At 43.1% G+C, this 18,709-nt stretch overlaps 1 protein-coding gene across 1 annotated transcript in view; it reads left to right on the top strand.

Moving 5' to 3' along the window:
- The window catches only part of Wdfy1 (WD repeat and FYVE domain containing 1), a 47,388-nt gene extending 43,059 nt beyond the window's left edge, over nucleotides 1–4,329 (top strand). Inside the window, exons 11-12 of the mRNA XM_021644492.2 lie at nucleotides 117–225; nucleotides 923–4,329. Of these exons, the coding sequence (XP_021500167.1) occupies nucleotides 117–225; nucleotides 923–982 (169 nt within the window). The 3' untranslated portion in view covers nucleotides 983–4,329. The remainder of the gene's footprint in view (nucleotides 1–116; nucleotides 226–922) is intronic.
- The last annotated feature ends 14,380 nt before the right edge of the window (nucleotides 4,330–18,709 follow it).

Below are 18,709 nucleotides of genomic sequence, written 5' to 3'. Positions count from 1 at the left end.
CAGAAGATAATGTTAACACTAAGTAATAGTGTGTAAGCCACCTAATTGCTAAAAGATTGTGTCTTTCTTAGCTTTGGGTACAGTTAGTATGTTTCAGCTATCTTTCTCTTTATTAGTCGGACTTCTCTCGCAACATTTCATGAAGGAAAACATAACATTTCTCATATGTCCATGGACATTGCGAGGGGGCTGATGGTGACCTGTGGGACAGATCGTGTTGTAAAGGTGAGTTGGCCTGTTAGCGTCTCAGTTGAGATAAGTCATCCTCACACTGTGCGTGAGCTTCAAGACATTTCCCATACCATTGCCATTTGCCTTTGCTTTTTGTAATCAACTAATTGTCTGTTCAAAGCCCCAGTGGCGAAGCAGATGGCTGTGATTTCCTGCATCCTGACAGGGAGTCACTCTCTCATGAGGGTGAGGGCTAGGTGCCTCTTAAAACCTGTGGATTCTGAGCTGGCTGCAGTTTTTCCTTTCCCATCTGACTTGAGTCTTTGCCAGTCCTCGTCTGTAGCGTTTTTGGGTTTTTTTGTTTTTGTTTTTTGTTTTTTTTTGTTTTTAATTCTTGGCTAATTTTCCTTTACATTGTATCCTAGTTATAAGGAATAAGCATGTTTTTTAAATTAAATCCCTAGATCACAAACAAAAGTTGAAACAAAAGAAGTTGAGTTGTGAAAAATATTTTGTATTCTTAGATATAATAGTAAAATATTACTGCATTGTTTTTAGGTTTTAAGCTGCTATTTAAAGTGTTTTTTGTTTGTTTATTTGTTTGTTTGTTTGTTTTGTGGGGAGGTTGGTGTTTTATTTTCAGTGTAGTTTATAAACTACATGTATGTAAGTCCTAAGGAGGTTTCTAGCCAAAAAACACAAGACTGTTAGTACTGATTAAGTGTTACTTCTCCATGTGTCTTCCTTGTAGATATGGGATATGACCCCTGTGGTGGGCTGCAGCCTGGCAACTGGATTTTCTCCACACTGATCCTGGAACTCGGTGATAAGCTGCTCCAATCTGCGCACAGCGACCTCCATGAAACGAAACCCTTCATGTAGCTCAGCAGCCACTGTCATGTAAATGGACAGTAGCCACCTGAAAAACAAATCAATATTTTTAAAAAGAAAAAAATTATAAAGGTGTATTTGGGGTATTTGTGGAAATTATCTGTGGGGACTAACACCAGTAAGGTCTGTCCATAATGGTCTCCTAAGGAATGGAATTCCCTCAGCAAAACTGCCTCGTGAACACTGAACCAGTGGGTCAGGGTAGACTAACCCAGCAAATGAAGGTTTTAGAGGGAAATTTTTTGAACAAAAAAGGTTAATGCTTAGAACGTCTTAAGTGCAAACCTATGAGCACACATGGGGTCTACCAAGAGGGTCCTTTGAGGCCCCCGAGGGCACTCTGCTGTCCAATCAGGAGTTGGAGGAAGGGCTGTCTGTCTTTGGGGGAGGTGACCTGGTGTAAGAAATGCAAGCTTGCCACATGGCTGTGTTCCACACTGAGTTGCTGATAAACTTCTTCAAGGTCCCTGTTCTGTCAGGGCGTGCCTGACAGATCTGCTCTTGGATTTGGCTCACTACAGTTGTTTCTGTCCTAGCCAGTGTCCCACGGGTGAACCTGTACAGCTGTCATATAACAAGGCAGCCCACATTCGTCCCTCTCTCCCAACCCTGCTCCGTGGACAAAGCTTTTTTTATGGTGCTGTTGTACGAACCTCCTGACTTTTTTTTTTAATTTGTAGCTAATCATGACACATGGCACACTCAGCTGCCACCGTGGTGGTGTTGGATGTGATGCCATTAGCCTGGTCCACTCAACAGCCCAGTCCTGCCAACTGATACATTTGTTTGCAGTCCTGCGACAAGCCCTTGTGATACGGTGGCAGTTTATGCCCCTCAGAGGAAGTTCTCTGAAGCTTTTGTATTCTGTTATGTTGTAGTTGTGACTAGTGTTATTCATACTGCATAGGAAGAAGTTGGTGGCACATTCCTGGTTATCGATCAGGTCGTGTACAGTAATCCCTAACTTGTAAATCACTTTCATAACAGTTAAAAAAGCTGTTGTATGAAATGCATTGTCCAAGTGTTTGACCAGATCATCAGGATGAGGCACAGAAGGGGGATGGAACGCCTGTAGAGAGTGTTCCGATGTTTATGTATGTTTGTGCTGACAATAAGTAGCTCATGCACTATTCCAGTAGAATTGGGAGAGCCAGTGGGAAAGGACTGGCTGCCTTAAAGGATAAATAATGAATACCGACAGCATCTTTGTGACTTTTGCTAATGGGTATCAATTAAAAATCTCACTGCTGCACTGTGTCGGATAACATCAAGATCATGGCCATTCTACCTGATAAGGACGAAGGGACTAAATATGCTATTAATATGGTTTTCAAGGAGAGAAAAGTTTACAACGGGCAGTAAAACTTTGATGTCCTAACGGCCATGACACAAATAATGAGGAAAGGAAAAGCAGCCAGGCATACTGGGTTCGAGATTTGTCCTGAAAGCTCTTGTCTTCGAAAGTAAGACGAAAGGGTTTTGTTGACCCTTTTAATTTTTATGTTATATCACCTTAACTGATGATCCTTCCCCAGAGTTGCCCTGCACTCTGCAAGATAGGCATCGCTAATGTGCTTTGGGCAGGGACTGGGTGGCGCTTGAAACGACAGCGGAGATGTTCTGCTTCTGCTTGCTTTAGCCCAGGCCGTGGTTCTGCCCAGGCAAAGGGGACTGGAACACAATGGAGTCCTTGCCCTGTGGAGTGGTGCTGAGCCGTGCACAGTTTTGTTTTCCTAAAAGCATCTGTAAAATGTGACTTTTGGACATTTGTGGTAGATTGAACTCAGTACTCTATTTTTCAAGCTTTTTTTTTTTTCTTTTTTCTTTTTGAAAACCTCTTGATGCAAAACCCTGTGTGGCATAGAGAGCATGAGGTTGGTTCAAGCCTTCTAAGGGGCTAAGCGAAATCAATGAAGAAATTTATATTTAAGGAATTGGGGCAGGGACCTGAGGAAGGAATGCAGACGGTTGGAAGGCAGTTTGCTCCCCACTTGGGCCTGTGATCACATCACCTTTCAAAAATGTGCATGCCAGGCTCACCTCGTGTGTCACATGTCAGGGAGCAAATGGGGTCATATTTTTTATAGAGGGTGAAAATTATAGTCTCAAGTTTACTGACTGAAGGGACAGCAAGGCTCAAGCTTTGCCTTATTTGGACTCTGTTACTAAACGAGACACTTAAGATAGTTCCTCGAGTAACAGTTACTGTCGTTTCCATCCCAAAGTTCTCAAGCTAATTTGTACAGACAAGGATTAAGAAGTATAGAATGTTCGAGAAGAGCCTTGCGCCTAGGTCTAGGATGTAATACAGTGATGCCAAGTCTTTATTCTCAACATGTCCTTCAGTGGTCCTTCATTAGTGGGTCCCAGGGATAGGAGCAGGTCTGTATATTGGTAAAAACCACTTCTATTCACTAGGTTGGAATTGTTTACCACAGCTTAGTCTTAACTTGCTGCCTAGAGGACATCAACAAACATTCTTGCTCTGGAGTCTATCACTTTGTTCTCCCCCACAATGACTCCGTTTGTTAATATCTATATTTATTAAGCAGTCAAAATTTGATAAATAGAATAGCAGCTCAGACCCAAGATTTTTTTTTTTTTTAAGATTAGGGTTTCATTAAAAGTACTTTTTGATCTCTCTCTCCCTCTCTCTCTTGGTTTTTCAAGACAGATTTTTTTTTCTGTGTAGGCCCTGGCTGTCCTAGCCTCGCTTTATAGACCAGGCTGGCTTTGACCTCACAGAGAACTGCCCCCTCCCCCAAGTGCTGGAATTACAGGCGTGTGCCACCATACCCAGCTCTGATATCTCTTAAATGACAAAAATCAAGTCACTATTAATGAAAATTATCTGCTCATTATAGAGGGGAGGCTTAACAAATAAGTGATACATGCTAATTTCTGCCAGTGTCTATTGCTTAATTGTTAATTGTGAGCAGATTACTGAATGCCTCGTCTATTTTCTGCATTTTATTATACAATAACTCTTTGAGTAAGTTGAAGTTTAATTGTGTAGCAAATTTCTATCAGAGAACAATTTAAAGTGTTTTATTCTGTAGCTTTTTTGACTGGGAAGCAGAAGGTGACATGAAGTAATTCAGTTTGTCCTTGTACAGCTGTGTCTCCATATAAAACAGTGCGCTGTGTATCCCAGCAAGGCTGGAAATTTTTGTCCTTTCTATTTGTGGGTTCCATTTTTTTGTGGGGCTTTTGTCTTTTGTTTTTTGTTTTGAGAATATGCATATAATAAAATATCCCTTGCTTGTTCTCATGCTGCTTGTTTTGTGTTTATCTTGTTTGCTCTGGTCATGGTCCAGGACATGTCTAATTTTACCTCACTTACTTGGCATCCTGTGTGCTCTGGGCAGATTACCTGCGTTATCATTTTGAATGATAGCATCACCCCTCAAGTTTATCTTCCATCTGCATTTTACAGATGTCAAAATGAAGACGCCTCTGTCTGTCTCTCTGCCTGTCCGTCTGTCTGACTTAGAGCCAGGCACCTTCTCCATGTACCCCGTCTTATAGTGCTAGCATGTCATGCTGTCGCATGGGAGAGTGGCAGGGTAGTGTGGTCTCTGCTGAAGTTTAGGAATCGGTCCTGAGTCACCAGCTAGTGTCGCTCAGGATGACTCTGAACAGAGCCGCATACAGAAGAGACTTCCTGGTCCCAGCTTTTCTTCTGTGCTCACAGCTCAGCCTTCTGAGGTGACCACGGTGGCTCCGACCAAGGAGAGCTGCGTCCTCAGCTAAGGCAGTAAAATGTTGTCCTAACCAGCCAAGTTACTGTGTGTTTCTCAAAACTAGATGTGACCCTTTCCTCTCCGCATCAAAATATTTTTCTGATAGAAAAGGAAATGGATGTGGTGACACCAGGAATTCCAACATCTGGAGAATGCAACCTGGGCTGCTTTTTGTCTCAAAAGCAAACAGTAAAATAAGGTTCTACCAAATTATATGCAACACAAGCTTTTAAAACAGTCTAATCCCACGACTCAGAGAAAACACCAGTAAACTTACATTGTCTATCTTTCCAACATTTTGATACAAGGCTGTTTTTTTGTTGCTGTGAAGAAGCTTCACGTTGTCAGTGAGGGACCCCCTGTCATGGCCATTTCTCCCACGATAGTCATGGGAACACGTGGAGAAAGGAGTGTGACACTTCGCCATCCCATAGGACACAACTGCTCAGGACCCGAGGTGAGACACACCGTGAACAAGAAATATAAAGTAGAGCTTCATTGTTTGCATTCGTCAAGGTCGGGGTGTGTGTACGCTGGGGCAGGGGAGGTGGGTAGGGGAGTGTGTGTTTCAACTGCAGCAGAATCTAACTTGTATAGCAGTGTTCCATTTTTGCATTGTGAAATTATGTTTCTCCTTTCTGATAAGCAGATTAGAGGAGGAGGATTGGCTGGAGAGGTGGCTCTGCGGTTAAGAACAGATACCGCTCTTGCAGAGGACCTGAGTCTGGTTCTCAGCACCACATCAAGCTGCTCATAACAACCGTAACTCTGGCTCTGAGGGATCCAGTGCCCTCCTTTGGCCTCCCAGTGTACCTGCACTCATGTGTACCCATACTACACAGACATAACCACACACACTCATACACCCCACACACACAGTTAAAATAATGTTAAAAGATAAAAAGAGAAGGTAAAGGCATATTTAGAGAAGGGAGGATTTCTCCTGCTTCTGTGTTTCAGGGAACGGGTCATGTCAGGGCGGGCAGGGCAGCAGAAGCCCATGCTCAGCCTGCAAATCAAGGCAGTAGACTGGAAGCAGAGAAGCTGGCTTAGAGACTTCCTTTCTTTTCTCAGTGCTCACCATCTTTAGCATTTCGGGAAAGACACATTAAAACTTTGGGATTTCATCGTATGCCAGTCAGAAAAGAGAAGGAATGACAAATGCTAGTGAGGATGTAGGAAAGATGAAACTCTTACTATTATGGCAGTGTGAATTAATGCAGCCACAAGGGAAATTCTTAATGGAGGTTCCTCAAAAAGCTAGAACTAGATCTTCCATGGTTTTTTGTTATTGTGGTGGGTTGTTATTTTCGGTGCTTCAATGGAAGCCCACAACATGCTAAATATCAGCCACTGAACTACACCCCAGTATCTTACTGGATGATTGAAACAATGTCCTGAGACTTAACACATGCATGGTAACAAGTAGCATGCATACATGTTCCTTCCATTGCGTGAAAACTTCTTGAAGTAGGGGCCAGCCTGTCTGTGTCCTCAGTGTCCAGAGTTCATTGCAAATAATGAAGCTCTCTTTTATATTTCTTGTCCTCTGCCCTGGAAGCCTTTAACCCTTTCACTTCCTAGGTCTTTTAAATGTCATCCCCTGTTCACAGGACTAAGCGTCTTCTCGTTCTTTGAGAATGCTGAGCCTGCAGAAAGTTCTGGTGGGCAGCTCTCCCCAGGCTGTTGGAGTGAGAGACCCCAGAGAGCAGCTTCTAAAAGGTGGGGTGTCTCAGCAGAACTGTGGGACACTAACGGGGGAAGAAAGGGAGAAGATGACGCATGATCAGGCAGAAATGTGCTTGTTTCTGGATTTACTTGTATGAAAATGGTTGTCACCCCCTTGTTATTGTTGAGACAGGGCTTCATGTACTCTAGACTGTCCTCAAACTCTATGTATCCTCCGTGTGACCTTTAACTTGGGGTCCTCCTGCCTCCGCCGCTGGGATTACAGGGAGTGTCTCAGGTGATGTGGGGTTTACTAGTAAATTCTTCCTGTGCTGTCATATATTTTTATTTTAGGGTCATGTGGAAGATCTAATGCCTTTTCTCTCGGAGTCCTGCTCAGGTCTGTGGTGAATCCCAAATTGCAATTATATACTGAAAGTATGGTGTGTGTCTTTGTATGCCCAAGGTGTGGTGATATTTACATATGAAAATGTCATAACAGGCCTGGAGAGACGGCTCAGAGGTTAAGAGCACTAGCTGCTCTTCCAACAGTCCTGAGTTCGATTTCCAGCAACCATATAATGGCTCACAATGAGATCTGGTGCCCTCTTCTGGCCTGCAGGCATACAAGCAGGCAGAACACTATACATAATAAATAAATTAATCTTAAAAAAAAAAAGAAAAAGTCATAACAAAACCCACCATTTTGCACCCTAACTTAAATAGTATTATTTAATTTAAATAAATAAATAAAAATAAATAAATATGCCTTTGCCTTCTCTTTTTATCTTTTAATATTATTTAAACTAACTAAAAAGGTAATAATTACTGATAAGTAAAAATGGTCAGGCTTGCAGACAGACACCTCAGCCCAAGGCCTGTCTGCTGTTCCTTCAAGAAATATCCTGGTAACAGTCACCATGCTCCAGGCCACCATCTTCATGACTCTTCTAACCAGTCAGTCTCCCTTCTCCTGTCAGCCTGCTGTTGACACAGCTGGTGCTGCATACTCAAGCATGCTCATCCTCCATAAACCCACTCACAACGCTTGTGCCATTCCCAGCAGAAGTTCTAAAATAGTCTCATTCTCCTCACCCCTATCATGGCCTCTTATTCTAATCCAGCTCACCTTTGTCTATGTCATCATCTCTCTAACTTGTAAAAATGTTTTCATAATTATTTATGTATTGGCAGGGGAGACGTGGGTGACCGTCTTGGCCCCAGGGGCAGGTTCCTTCCCCCTGTCATGTGAGGTCTTAGGGACTGAACTCTGGTCTTCAGGCTTGGCAGCAACTGCCTTTACCCACTGAGCCACCTTGTCAGCCCCTCCAGCTTCTATTAATAGAGAACTTGTGGATAACCTCACAGGCGTGTTGTCAGGCACGGCGATGGTATTTGTATGATGCTCAGTGGTAGAGCACTCGCATGGCATGTGCAGAGCTGAGTTCAGTCCCCACTAGCAGGCAGAGTGGATGGAGAGAAACGCACTTGTCACTCATCTACCCTCCACTACTTCATAAGTTAATCATTAAAGCATGACAGCCCCTCTTGTTTGAAGTAACAGTCATGCTTCAGTTTGTACAAATGAGATGCTCTGTGTGCGGGGGGGGGGGGGGGGCAGATAAGAGATGTGAATTCTCTCAGAAAGTGAGCCTGTAGCGGGACAGTTGGGTTGACACTTTCCTCACAGCCTTTTGCTGGCAAGCTGCTGACACATTTCCCAAAGGCTACAAATGGTATGAGATGGTGGTACAGGAGAGATTATAAAGGTGGAGCCATGAAGGCCGTGGTGAGGTGTTTCTGGTCTTCCTAAAAGAAGCAGATTCTAGTTGGGGGCTGGGGAATGGGGTGCTGCTTATCATGGGACTGTAAGAACCCTGCCCCCAGCGTTACGCTCATGCGGGTGCTGTTGTATTTCTTAAGCTTTTTCCACAGTTTCAGATCTGCCTCCTATTAAGTTCTGGTATCTCTTCTTTCCCTTAAAACTGAGCCAACTTCAGTGACTTACCAGGACAACCTTGGTAACTGCCTGGGAAACTGGTAAAAGGAACTGTGAAAATGCCACGTAGCTCACATCTGTCCGTGGGAGACCAGATAGTTCCACTTGGCAGCACCCAGCCTGGTGAGCTAGCACAGCTGAGCTCTTCGCTTACCGCAGATGCAGCCAAAAACATCATGAGATACCAGAAATGGGCACTGATGGGGACCCTGCTCTCAGATTCCTGACCCACAAAATTGTGGACAATAAAATGGTCTTTGAAAGTCAGAGTGTTAGGGCGCTCTGTCGCACAGCAGTGGTGTTCATTATGGCCCCAGAATGGTAGAACGCAGGCGAGGGGCTCCTGCAGAAGCCAGCTGCTTTTTTCCACCAGGCCTGCTAAAAACAACTTGCCATTTTCTCTTTCTGACTTCTTCCTTCTACCATCCCAAGATTTTGAAGGTTTTTTGTTTGTTTGTTTCTTTTTTAACCACATTGATTCTTGTTTTGAGTGTAGCATTACACTCGTTATTACATTGACTGGATATAGAGGTACTGGGTTTTTACAGTGTTTATTGTGATTAGAACATTCAGAAAAGCTTTGAGTTACTGAATATTCTGCAGTGAAACAACAGTATACTACGCACTTTTCCATAAAGGGTTTCTGTCTTTTAAGCATCGTTTTTTGTAGGCACACAGTTGTTGTCTTGTTGAAAAGGCATTGAGCAGGATGTGACACTCCCCGCTGTGATGCTCTTACCTTCCGGCAGAGGGAAACAGTGGCCCAGCAAATAGCTAACTTGTACAGTGTGCCAGGAAGAAGGCAAAGAAAAGGAACAGGTTTCTGGAGATGGAAGGCAGATGGTGGGTGTGGTAGGAGGGCAACTTGCCAAATTAAATTGTATGATCAGAGTGACGTGTGCAAAGAATTCAAAGGGGGACTAAGGAGATTACAAAGCCGAAACAAGGATGGAGGTCTAAGGGAGAGAAAGCAGTTCATGTGTGCTCAGCCCACATGTGACCAATGTGCTGTGAGTTAAGCCCAGCACAAAGTTGTAAACTTACTGAAAACACTGAAGGTCTAAAAAAAAAAAAAATAAACAAAACTTGATTGCGAAGTTCTCAGGCATGAGCTTTGGATATGACAGTGTTGTGGTGTGATGTCAAAAGGCTAGACATGTCTGGTAGAACAAGGGATCCAAGCCCCACAGCAAGCTTCATGAAAAGCAATGAACTAGAGTATTTATAGTGGAGCAAGTGAAAAGGAGCCTCTCTAGAGCCGGTGGAAGCTCAGGGCAGCGGTGTGTGTGTGTGTGTGTGTGGTGGGCGGTGAGAGGGGATGTCCCATCATTCAGGGACGTCGCAAAGCCCCTGGCCTTTTCCTAAGCATAGGAAATGAAATGTATTGTGTGTCAGAAGTCTTGGGTGGCAGGCTGACATGGTTTCCCTGGTGCATTGTGAGGAGGTCACTCTGGCAATGCTCCAGCCAGTTAGTAAGGGGTAAGTGTACAAACGGAAGTTGCTAAAGAGGCTGAGGGGTGAGTCAAGGTTGGAGTGGCAGGGGATACAGGAGGGAATCAGGTGGTGGATGTATTTTGGTGGAAGCCTATGCCTGGCTTCCTGATGGAATGGGTAAAAAGTGGAGAAGAAATCAAGAGTCAAAGACAACTACAAGATTTGGCCTGAGAAACAGCAAGGTGAGTTGGAGAAACAGAGTGAAGCTATAGCTTTCAGCCCATCCACAAAGAGCAGGGCTATAGAGACAGGCATAGGACCAGACCTAGATGGAAGAATGGGTGGACAGAAACACTGATGAATCACTGGATCTCTTCAGGAAATGGAGAGTATGCAGAACTGAAGCCCTAGGGTCTTCTGCTTGTCAATTGCTTGATGCACGCATAGTACCATCACAATGTTAGGTATCCTCTTCATGGGATACAGGAGAGGGTATTGCACCTTCCCTCCATCTGATGTGTTTCATAATTCCTTGGGCTTGGTTTTTCTTATGGTCCCAGTCCACCTTCATGATTGATAGGTTTAGGAATCAGCAAACAGTCTGTGTTTTATGGGTGATACTGGCCAGGGGAAGTGTCTACATGCATAATGCAGAGTCCTGTTGCACTAATCGTTTATGCTTACAATGGAGGCAAATGCTGTTTTTTTGTTTGTTTGTTTGTTTTGTTTTGTTTTTTTTGTAAAACAGTTACCCAGGTGCTGCTGAAGTTGTTGGGTCCAAGTCTGAGCTCAAGGAGTCCTGGCCACTGTTAGACCCGTTAAAAAGAGACAAGAGACAGTGAAAAGAAGAAAACGGAACTTACTCAATGTGGTCAAATTGTGAACAGTAAAAAATGGGAGTCAAATCCAGGTGTGGAGGCACACACCTTTAATCCCAGCACTGGAGAGGCAGAGACAGGTGTATCTCTGTGAGTTTGAGGCCAGCCTTATCTAAGAAATGAGTTCCAGGACAGCCACAGCTGTTACAACTCTGGCTCAAAAAAAAAGGGGGTGGATGGTGATGTGGTAGTGTCTAGTAACTCCCCAAGTATGGCTTTCGAGTACTAAGATGAGGTTTAGGTTTAAACAGAGCACCAGAGGCTATGCATCGTTAAGCAGTCATGGCCATGCTGTGGTCCTGGCACTGATCCCTCATCTCTGCTCCAGTTCATCCTGCAAGGTGGTCATCAGGCAAGTTGTCAGAACTGTGTGAAGTCCTCCTGGGCAACAAGTTTATCGTTTAGCTGTCACAAGAGCGTCAGCCCTTTTTACTTTCCCTTACAGAGATTCCTTGGGAGATTTTAGTTGTTTGGGGTTCATTGTTTCAACAGCAGGACAACACAATTGTCTCTTTTTTTAAAATCTCTTTGCTTCTGCCTGGGTGGTGACAAGGTCACAGCACAGCTTGAAAGACATTAACACACAGGGAGTAGCTTATCTCCGTGCTTCCTGACTGGGTTCTTTTGTCCAGCTTGAGGTGCTACAATAGTTGCATTTCTCTTGCTGTGATGAAGCATGATGTCTAAGAGGAACTTATGAAGGGCTTTGTTTCTTTTCCCTTAATCATAATTCTCCTAATCACAGGGAGTGCACGGCATGGTGATGGGAATAGGAAACTGGTTGGGTACGTTTTAAACCTCACAGCAGAAGCAGAGAATCAGGAAGTGTGACATGCTAACCCTCCAATTCTGCCTCCAGTGATACACCTCCTCTGCCAAGGCTCTACTCCCTAAAGGTTCCATAACTTCCACAACCAGAAACACCAACTGGGGACCCAGTGTTCAGTGTACCCTATGGAAGGGCACAGTTCACTATTGGTGCTTTGCAATAGTCCCATCCCTTATCCCAGAATAAACTAAAGCTTGGGTGTCTGTGCCATGGTTTCAGTGAATTGAAGTTTTTGTGTTTTTGTTATTAACTGCCACATTTCAAATATAACTTGTGAAAATCAACAAACGAAAATTATCAAGCGGATATTCTAGCCACGAGTCAGAGTGCCTATTTACATTCCTAGCGTGCAAGACACCAAAGCATGAAGATCATGAGCGCCTGTCTTAAGAAAATAAAATTAAACGAAGGGCGTTTTTTTCAACTTGGTGTCTTTTTAAATCCTTATACACAATTATAACCAAATTGAAATTTCTAATTACTCAGTAGTGTTTGTGCCTGGTATCTGGAAATGTGAGATATATACCTTTCACGGTGTTGGAAGTAAAACAGTACCAGATTCAAGAGACTTCTGAAAATGTAGCCGTTTTTAATACATAGTCCTGCGGGAGGGGTGGCCAGCCTAAAGAAAAGGCAAACATGCTCGTGCATCATTTGTTGCGAGATTGGTCTTTAAAGTGCCCCGATGGTGAGAAATTCCTGTCCTCCCATTGGCTGGGACCTTACTGGTTTAGAATTCAGTAGGTAACGATAATTATTCATTACTTAATGAATAATCTGGAGCTTGAGACACTCCCCCCCCTTCCTTTTCCAATTGTGGCCTCTGTCGCTTAGCAGACTGCCTGTAACTTACCATCGCTCTGACTTCTGAGCCCAGCTAGGGGGGAGGTGCTAGTACCTCTTGCTCATCTCTAACTCTGAGAAACTCAAAGTACACTTCATACTGAACATGGACCATCACAGTGTATTTCTTACATCATGGATTCTCGGAAAACTTTAAGATAACATTTAAATGTTTCTCGTTTAATTAAGCAGACTATAGTTACTTGACTTTGAACCATTCATTCCATGATGGGGAGGTAGGAGAAAGAAACTTTACAGATTTCCAAAAGGCAGTAGAGGAAGATGGCCTTCTGGGAAGTCTACTGGTTTCTGCATTTAGTTGTATTAATGAAGGACAGCATCCAATTAAGCATCTAAGTATGTCACAAATGCAATTGCATATTTACAAATGCTCTTGCTGGTCACAAAGTTGCTTCTGAGCCCCACAGTCATTTCAGTTACTCTTGGATCTCTCCATTTGCCATGTCCTTGTGAGCGTGGTGAGGCTCTTGGTGAGCAGTAGATGATTTATTTACACCTCTTGCCAATATCTCATAACTCAAAGGCATAGACAGATCCAGCGGTGAGTGGTATTCAGAAGGCAAAATACCATTACAGATGTTTCCTGGTGCTTGCTCCTAGTATCTGGAAGTTGAAGCTACTTCCAGATGGAATAGAAGCATAATGGAATGGCAATGTGCCTACTTATATTAAGTGAGTCTTGAAGCCAAGCTGCTTTTTTTTTTTTTTTTTTTTTTTTTTTTCTGGTATCAGGGGCCTGATGAAAGTTAATTCAGTGAAAATAAAGAAATATTCTACTTAGGCGTATCTGGTGAAGTGAAGGAAAATTGAATGTTACCTAAACTGGTTGGTAAATCTTGTAACTAGAGATTTTAGGGTCAAAGCCTGTGCTCTGGCAGCCCCAACAAGCTAAGCTTGGCCATCCATCTTCAACAGGCCAATTAAAAAAAGGAGTAATTATGAAAAGTTCAGAAAGGGGGGTTAGTTATGTGGCCATGTTGGGAAGAACAAATAAAGAGTGAGCTCACAAGCCCATCTTGGGGTCCTGATACAAGGCTGAGTTTTAGATAGAGAGTAAGAGTATTCATAACAGGACAGTCAAAGGCAAGAATGGTTCTGTCCATCACTGAGCCATCCCCATCAAATCCTCGCCAAGGTGGTTTACAAGTTGTCAGCACTGCCTGAGATGAATTCCTAGGAGACATGTTCCTCCTCGGGCTGGCACCAGTGCTTTGGTTTTTCCTTTCACCAGCAGGAGATTCCATGCTCCAACATGGAAGAAGTTTGACCAAGTTTTTAGTGTGACACAAGAAAGAAACTCATAAATCAAGGCCCTTTACAGATAACATTGGTGGAAGGGTTCCAGCAGAGCAGGAAACCTTCATTATTGCCTCAGGTGCTGCCTGATGACACTTAGCTTTTGGGTTGACAGATGCTGCTGGCCGGCTAAGGTAATACAGTCAAGAGGAAAGCCTTTATACATTCCAAGTCCTGCCTATACATTCCAAGGGATTTACCTAAGAGTCACAAAGCTGATATGTCAGGTACAGAGGAGAGCAGTAAATAGCTATTAAGAGAGCTAAAGACAGCCCAAGATAATTTAGCTCTGGCTTTGCAACATTCTAAACAAACCTTCCACCATCATGAAGTTGTAATTGGTTAATTAGCCTTGCAAAAGGATCACCTTGGAGGTGTAACTTCTTCCTGGAAATGTCCGTTCACACAAGCTAGGCTGGGCTAGTTTTGATAGGCCAAGTAACAACAGTCATGGTTGACCACACTGACAGAATGAACAAATACAGAGGCCCAGTGACAGTGCCTGCACCCCTTTTCAGGGTCCTGAGGTAAGGTTTAGGTTTACATAGAGGAAAAGAAGTTTGCATACCTACACAGACTTGTTTGAGGCGTGGTCCTGCCCACCACTAATTTGTCATTGTCTAGGCTCCAATCTCTCATGTAAGAAAGTCTAACAAGACCTCAGAATGGTGTAAAACTTTTTGGAGAGACAAGCTCCCCTTTGGCTAGCACCAGTCTTAAGTCTTTTTCTTCTGCCAGCATGGGATGCCTAGAGAAACTCCAGCTTATCAGGGCACTTGGGCAATAGTTTGCTAACCATTGGGAGGTTTTTAAACATTCTTTTAAGATATCTTCATTCCAAGTCAGACGTGGTGGGCCTTGACGGTAATCCCAGTACTCGGAGGCAGAGGCAGGTGGAGCTCTGTGAGCTCAAGGCATAACTGGTCTATACAGTGAGTGCCAGGCCAGCCAGCCAGAGATACACAGTGAGACACTATCTCAAAGCAAGCAAGCAAACAAACCAACCAACCAAACCAACCATCCAACCAACCAAACCAAACCAAAATCCAACTATATTTATACTTCTGAAATCAAGAAATCTTCACCTACTACTTAAGCGTTACTTAAATCCTATGAGGAATTTAAGATGGGAGATAGTGGCTTTTGAGAGGCCAAGGCTAGCATCTGTCAAACCGTGAACATCAGAAAAATATTTTTATTGTTCACTAATATTTAAATGATACTTTCATTATGTTATTGTATAATTTCTCAACATGCTGAAGGATCATCTTTTGGGTTCTCATATTAAAAAGAACTTAAACCATTCTGATTTCTTTCCTTGCTTTTTTATTTATTTATTTATTTATTTATTTGAGAAAAAGTTTCTCTGTAGCCCTGGCTTTTCTAGAACTCACTCTGTAGACCAGGCTGGCCTCAAACTCCACCTACCTCTGCCTCTTGAATGATGGGACTAAAGGCACTGGCCATCCACAGGATGGTTTGTTTTATTCTTATCCCACACTGGTTTCTATTGCTGTGAAAGTTCATGACCAAAAGCAACCTGAAAGAAAGGGCTTTATTTCAGCTTGTAGTTGTAGTCCATCACAAAGGAGAGTCATGGTTTATACTGCCCACAGTGACCAGGGCCCTCCCATGTCAATCATTAAGCAAGAAAATGCCTCACAGACTTGCCTACAGGCCAATTTGATGGAGGCAATTCCTCAACTGAGATTCTCTCTTTCCTGATATTTCTAAATTTGTGTCAAGCTGACAAAAAACAACTAGTAAAATTTTGTTTATTGTATCACATAATAACTGCTGTGGTGGGTTGAAGAGAGATGACACCCCCCCTCCCCACCATGGACTCATGTGTTTGAATGCTTGGCTACAGGGAGTCGCACTATTAGGAGGCATGGCCTTGTTGGAGTAGGTGTGGCTTTGTTGGAGGAAGAGTGTCACTGTGATTATATGCGCTCAAATTATGCCTAGTGTGGTCCACAGTCTTCTGCTGTGTGAGGATGAAGATGCAGAAATCTCAGCTCCTTCTCCAGCACCATGTCCACCTGTACACTGCCATGTTTCTCCTGCCATGATGATAAGGGACTAAACCTCTGAAACCATAAGCCAGCTCCAATTAAATGTTTTTCTTTAGAAGAGCTGGCATGGTCATGGTGTCTCACAGTAATAAAACCCTAACTAAGATAACTAGCAAACTAAGATTTTAGGATCTTCTCTTTACCCTTACTGTTCCTCAGTGTGTACTCAGAAGATTCCCAGATTCTGACAATTTATGTCTTTCCATTCTTGGAAATTTCCCTAAATTACATCCACTTATGGTGTCTCCAAGACATTTTCTTTGTTCTTTTGTCTCTGCATGAGTCTTCCAGTTTTCCCCTCATTTCCTGCTTTCCATCTCTTTGTCATCAGTTCTATTTTCTGTATGATTTTTTCAGCTTTCTGATACAATTTTTTAATGGGAACATTTTGTTTCTGCTTTTAGATATGCAGTTTCCAAGAACATTTTTTTATTCCCTGAACTTCCAGAACAGCTTCCTTCATTGTACTCAGCCCATAAACTCAAAACCCCTGCTGTCTTCCTGCAGAATCGGAGGGCAGCTTCAGATTGCTTCGTCTTTGCTTCTGTTCCCATCAGCCCTCTCAAAAAACCCTGCTTGTTTCAGCCTGTCATTCACTTTAAGAGCTTATCTGCCTGAGGATTGATTATATTACCCAGGGTCCTCCTTCTTGTTTAGCTTCTTTAGGTATACAGATTTTAGTATAATTATCCTATATTTTATATCTAATATCCTCTTATAAGTTATTATATACCCTGTGGGTCTTTCTGCTCCTGGAATACCTCACTCGGGATGATCTTTTCCAGTTCCCAACATTTGCCTGGAAATTTCATGATTTTCTTGTTTTAAATTGTTGAGTAGTATTCCATTGTGTAAAGGTACCACAATTTGTATCCATTCTTCAGTTGACAACAACCTGAGTTGTTTCCAGGTTCTGGCTATTACAAATAAATCTGCTACAAACATGGTTGAACAAATGTCCTTTTTGTGTGCTTCAACATATTTTGGATATGTGCCTAGGAGTGGTATAGCGGGATCTTGAGGAAGCGCTATTCCTAATTGTCTGAGAAAGTGCCAGATTGATTTCCAAAGTGGTTGTACAAGTTTACATTCCCACCAGCAATGGAGTAGGGTTCCCTTTCTCCACATCCTCTCCAGCATGTATTGTCACTTGAGTTTTTGATCTTGGCCATTCTGATGGGTGTAAGGTGAAATCTCAGAGTTGTTTTGATTTGCATTTCCCTGATGAGTAAGGGTACTGGACATTTCTTTAAGTATTTCTCTGCCATTTGATATTCCTCTACAGAGAATTCTCTGTTTAGCTCTGTACCCCATTTTTAAATCGGATTAATTGTTTTGATGCTTTTTTAACTTCTTCACTCAGAAAGGCAAATGGAATGGACATCGGGAGAGGGGGAAAATAGGGAACAGGACAGGAGCGTACCACAGAGGGCCTCTGAAAGTCTCTACCCAATAGGGTATCAAAGCAGATGCTGAGACTCATAGCCAAACTTTGGGCAGAGTGCAGGGAAACATATGAAAGAAGGGGGAGATAGGAAGGCCTGAAGGGGATAAGAGATCCACAAGCAACAGATCCAAGAAATCTGGGCACAGGGGTCTTTTTTGAGACTGATACTCCAACCAAGGACCATGCATGGAGATAACCTAGAACCCCTGCACAGATGTAGCCCATGGCAGCTCAGTATCCAACTGGGTTTCCTAGTAAGGGGAACAGGGACTGTCTCTGACATGAACTCAGTGGCTGGCTCTTTGATCACTGCTCCCTAAGCGGGGGAGCAGCCTTGCCAGGCCACAGAGGAAGACAATGCAACCAGTCCTAATGAGACTTGATAGGGTAGGGTCAGATGGAGGGGGAGGAGGACCGCCCCTCTCTGGACTTGGAGAGGGGCTTGGGAGGAGATGAGGGAGGGAGGGTGGGATTTGGAAGGATTGAGAGAGGGGGCTACAGCAGGGATACAAAACAAATAAACTATAATTAATATAAAAAATAAAAATTTAAATTAAAAAAAAAAGCTTATCTGTAGTGTCCAGAGACCACTGGCTATCTGCTCATATTTCAAAACAGCACTAAGAAGCTAAGGTCCTCGACCTTTGCAAGGACATCTTTCTGGACTGCTTCCTGGGGAACTCCCAGTGCTCCTAGTCTGTGGATCCGGAGTTTCTCTGCCTGGGGCTTATGAATCCCAGCCCTCTGTGGGCTGAGTTAGTGAAGCAGGTAAGAACGTGGTGCCTCACATTTCCAGATACCAAAATGCACAGAACCTCTGCTTTCTGGGTCCTAAGACAGGACAGGAATAAATAAATACATAAATAAGTAAATTAGTAGGGCCAATTCCTTCTCCTCTCTCCCCATTGCTCACCCCACAGACACCGGGTAATATTAAGGTTAAGGAAGAGTATCCATGTTCTGTGCCCTGGGACAAAGAAGTGGGTAGACGCATATGTAGCAGCTAGTGAATACAGAATTTAAGGCAGAGTGCATGCCCTCAGTCTGTCCCACTCTCTTGCCCCCTACTGTAGTCTCACCTCTACCCTACCCTCTAGGGGTTCTGTTTGTAGATGGAGCTGGCCTCGTCACCCTCTGACCTAGTCAGCTAACGAACAGCTCCTACGTCTGCCTGTGGTCACCAACTGTCTTTTTAAAAAAAAAAAAAAAAGCTTTTATTTTAATTATTCAAAAACTATTTTAAATTAATTTTTACATACAAGACAATAGTTTCCATTATAACATTCCCCTCCTGGTATGTTACTGTACTTTGTTCATATTTCATACACTGAGAGTAAATTTTTATTTTTAAAACCTCTTTTAGAAATTTTAGAAAAAATTCAAGAAGAGGAATGTGAAGGAAAATGAATATTTT

The sequence above is a fragment of the Meriones unguiculatus genome, chromosome 15 (assembly GCF_030254825.1).
Source record: "Meriones unguiculatus strain TT.TT164.6M chromosome 15, Bangor_MerUng_6.1, whole genome shotgun sequence".
NCBI classification, from domain to species: Eukaryota; Metazoa; Chordata; class Mammalia; order Rodentia; family Muridae; genus Meriones; species Meriones unguiculatus.
The sequence above is the reverse complement of the archived record's forward strand: the minus strand, read 5'-3'. Positions and strand labels throughout refer to the sequence as shown.